Raw genomic sequence first — 4293 nt, 5'->3', positions numbered from 1 at the left:
ATTGAGCAGAAAAACTCTTGCACCATGGTCACTGCCAGTGTGCTTAATGATGGTGGCTTTAACATTGAAAACGGCCTCCATAAGTGCCGAGTCCCTGGGCTTAGGTTCCCAAAGCCAAAAGTCTTTAGAATCAAGATAGACTCCATTGACCCACTTAATCCACAAAGAATCCCTTTTTGTGTGGATGTCCCAAAGAATTCTGGACAGGAAAGCAAAATTCCACGTTTTAAAGTTGTGAAGCCCAAGACCTCCCTCTTCTTTAGGGCAGCAGATTTTCTCCCAAGCAATTGGTGCATATCTGCTACCCCATAGGAAATTTCTGCACAGCGAGATGATGTGGTCAATAACATTATTAGGGAGAAGAAAGTTTTGTAACCAGAAGCTAACAAAGCCTTGAATAACCTTGAGTTAAGAAGCTCAAGTCTTCCAGCAAAAGTCAACCTGCAACTCTTCCAAGCATTAATATGCGACAAAACAGAGTTCGTGAGAGGGGAGAAGTGAGCAACTTTCAGCCTTTGGGCATCAAGAGGAATGCCAAGGTAACGAATTGGAAGAGACCCTTTCGGATAGCTCACAAAGTCCAAACTATTATCAAGGACTCCAGCCACAAAAAGGTTGGATTTGTTGATGTTGACTGTCAAACCTGAGGCAAATTCCAGCTCTTTTAAAGCATCCAGAAGGATTTGGACAGAACCCTGATCTCCCCTTGAGAAAAGCATCAAATCGTCCGCAAAAGCTAGGTGGGAGATACTGTTTTTGGAGCACTTGGGATGGAAGTTGAACCCAGGCCTCGAAGTCAAGTAGCTAAGGGTTCTGGAGAGGTATTCAATGCAGCAGGAGAAGAGGAGAGGAGAGATAGGATCTCCTTGTCGCAGGCCTTTCTTCCCTTTAAAGTTCCCAAACAAACCACCATTTACAGAAATGGAGAAAGATGTGGTGGTAACACACTGTTCAATCCATAAGATAAACTGAGGAGGGAACTCAAGCCCTCTAAGGACTTCCAAGATGAAATCCCATTCTATGGTGTCATAAGCCTTTCTCAAATCCACCATGAGCATGCACCGGGGAGAAATTCTTTTTCTAGCATATCCTCTAATCAGCTCTTGGGCTAAGAAAATGTTGTCTGACATTGATCTACCTTCCACCAAAGGCTGCTTGTGCTTTATTAACTATTCCAGGCAAGACCCCACTTAACCTAGCTGCTAAAACACGGGAGATGATTTTGTACATCACGTTGCAGCAAGAAATAGGCCTGTAATCTCCCACAGATTGGGCATTCTGAATTTTGGGGATAAGAGTAATCACTGTATGGTTAACCTGCGTGAGAAGCTGGCCAGAAGAGAAGAATTCTTTTACTGAGTCAGTGAGGTCTTCTCCAATCAAATCCCAATTTTTTTTAAGAAAGCTGCTGAATATCCATCCGGCCCAGGTGCCTTTTGATCACATATTCCAAACAAAGCATTTCTTATTTCTGTAGAGCAAACATCAGCGATCAGAAAATGTTGCTGAGACACAGAAATTTTGGGGCCATTCTGAAGGAAATGCTGTTTACACGGTCTCCTTTCACTCGAGCTTCCAAGTAGGCCCTTATAAAGAGAGCACCAACTTGAGTTAAAGAAGTTGTTGGGATTCCATGCTGATCTAGGATGCACGTAATGCTTCTGTCCTTGTTTGATTTCTTGACCAAGTCATGAAAATATTTTGTGCTCTTGTCTGCATCAATCAAGTGTTTGAGCTTCAACTTTTGGGAGATAAACTGCCTTTCAGCTTCAGCAAGAAACAGGGCTTTAGATCTTAAACCTTGAAGAACAATTCTATTATCTTCAGAATCCTCATTAAAATCAGCGGAGTGCAGGAAATCATTATAAGCAGAGTTAGCAGCTAAAGCTTTTTCAGAGATGTGACCAAAATCCTCTTTGTTAAGGATTTTAAGGGGGGCTTTCAAGGCTTTAAGCTTGCGAACAAAAGTGTACTGCCTTGAGCCATGAATATTCATTGTCCAAGTGTCCAGAAGAATTTGCTTGAACTTCGGGTGAGTTAACCACATGTTAAAGAACTTGAAAGGTCTATTGATTGATTCCTGACTATTGAACATCTTAATGATGATGGGGCAATGATCAGACATGCAATCAAAATCCTTGAAATCAACCCAACAATTAAAGCTGCTTCCAGTCCAGAGGGCATTTGATAACACACGATCAAGTTTGGCCTTCACTCTGCCATTTGTCCAAGTGAAGAAATTTCCAATAGATGGGGCATCCGAGAGACCAAGAGAGGAGCAACAATCCACAAAATCTTTGGTGAAGTAATTAGACGGGATTACTCCACCCTGTTTTTCCTCTGGGCACTTGACAACATTAAAATCTCCACAAACCAGCCAAGGAACATTTGATTGTGGGTTTAGCTCCATTAACTTGTTCCACAACTGTCTTCTTTCCACAACCGAGTATAAGCCATACACAATGGAGCACTGAAAAATCTTATTTGAAGTCTTGCATTTCAGGGCACAGTGAATACACTGGGCAGAAACATCCAAAATAGTACAGTCCACCTTGTGGGAATTCCAAACCAAAACAATACGACCATTCCTTATGGTATTAAAGTCCACAAAAACATTCTCACTAGGAAAGATACCTTTAATTATTTTATCTAACTTTGTGGGGGTGGTTCTTGTTTCCAGCAAAGCAAAAAAAGAGACATGGTTCTGTCTGGCAAAACTGAGGATCTTCCTCCTCTTTAGGGGCTTGTTGATGCCCCTAACATTCCATATTGCAGCAATCATTGACGACCAAAGGTGGGTCGCCGTCGACCACCGCCACGGACCATTGTTTTTGCCCTCAATGGTATGGGAATAGCTTTGTTAAAACTCTTGGTTTTACCCCCTTCTTTAGAAAGATTTTGAGCCCCTTTTGGGGGGGATAAAACTGCTTCCTTAAAACTCTGAACTCTGGAACAACAATTTTCAGTCAATTTCACGGGGTTTTGAGCAGTAGAAACTGGTTCCTTAGCACATACAACCGGCTCTTTTGACCTATTATTTTCCTTGCTTGCCATGATTTCCTTGCATAACTCATTAGCCTCCAATTGAATTGCAAGGAGGCATGGATACTTTGCATAATGTGACAAACTAGAATCCTTTGGCATTGCAGCAAGAAATCTCTCAATGTTTGCCTGGAAAAACGAATCTGCCCCCTTTGTTGGTTCACACTGTGCAGAAGCTTCTGAAACATGATTATCAACAGATTTTTGTGGCCCATCCTTCTCAAACACCACTGTCTCAGATTGTGTCCCCTTTGTTGTTTCACACTGTGCAGAAGCTTCTGAAACATGATTAGCATCAGATTTTTGTGGCCCATCCTTCTCAATCACCACAGTCTCAGATTGTGAAGAAACAAGCACAGGTTCTTTGGGCAAACAATCAGGGCTTTCACTCAAATCATCACCCTTTTCTGCCTGTAACCCATCCTGAGTTTTTTCGTGATTTTGAGGGCCAATTCAATACCCACTAAATCTTCACCCAGCATGGTTGCATTCACTAAATCGGTCTCAATCCTTTGTTTAGTGAGTTGCTGTTCATCTGGAGGAACTACCTGCAAAACAGTTGAAGCCAACACACTAGAAACAGATTTGACTGCCCTAGGAGAAGCAGATTGCTTTTTCTCTCCTATATGGAGTTTTGGGCAGTCATTTTTGAAAACGAGACCTATGGGTGGTGGTGCATGGCCGTTCTTAGTTGGTGGAGCGATTTGTCTGGTTAATTCCGTTAACGAACGAGACCTCAGCCTGCTAACTAGCTATGCGGAGGGTATGCCTCGCGCGGCCCAGCTTCTTAGAGGACTACGGACTACGGCCTTTCAAGCCGCGGAAGTTTGAGGCAATAACAGGTCTGTGATGCCCTTAGATGTTCTGGGCCGCACGCGCTACACTGATGTATTCAACGAGCATATAGCCTTGGCTGACAGGCCCGGGTAATCTTTGAAATTTCATCGTGATGGGGATAGATCATTGCAATTGTTGGTCTTCAACGAGGAATTCCTAGTAAGCGCGAGTCATCAGCTCGCGTTGACTACGTCCCTGCCCTTTGTACACACCGCCCGTCGCTCCTACCGATTGAATGATCCGGTGAAGTTCGGATCGCGGCGACGTGGGCGGTTCGCTGCCCGCGACGTCGCGAGAAGTCCACTGAACCTTATCATTTAGAGGAAGGAGAAGTCGTAACAAGGTTTCCGTAGGTGAACCTGCGGAAGGATCATTGTCGAAACCTGTCACAGCAGAACGACCGGAGAACACGTT

At 43.7% G+C, this 4293-nt stretch overlaps 1 protein-coding gene across 1 annotated transcript; it reads right to left on the bottom strand.

The window, feature by feature from the left end:
• Nucleotides 1-1492: 1492 nt before the first annotated feature.
• Nucleotides 1493-2782, bottom strand: LOC109184888. Its single transcript, XM_019334937.1, has one exon. The coding sequence runs from the start codon at nt 2780-2782 to the stop codon at nt 1493-1495; it is 1290 nt and encodes a 429-aa protein (XP_019190482.1).
• Nucleotides 2783-4293: the final 1511 nt, after the last annotated feature.

Source organism: Ipomoea nil, unplaced genomic scaffold (assembly GCF_001879475.1).
Source record: "Ipomoea nil cultivar Tokyo-kokei standard unplaced genomic scaffold, Asagao_1.1 scaffold1292, whole genome shotgun sequence".
Classification (NCBI taxonomy): Eukaryota; Viridiplantae; Streptophyta; class Magnoliopsida; order Solanales; family Convolvulaceae; genus Ipomoea; species Ipomoea nil.
Note: the sequence above shows the minus strand (reverse complement) of the source record. Positions and strands in the feature narration are given on the sequence as shown.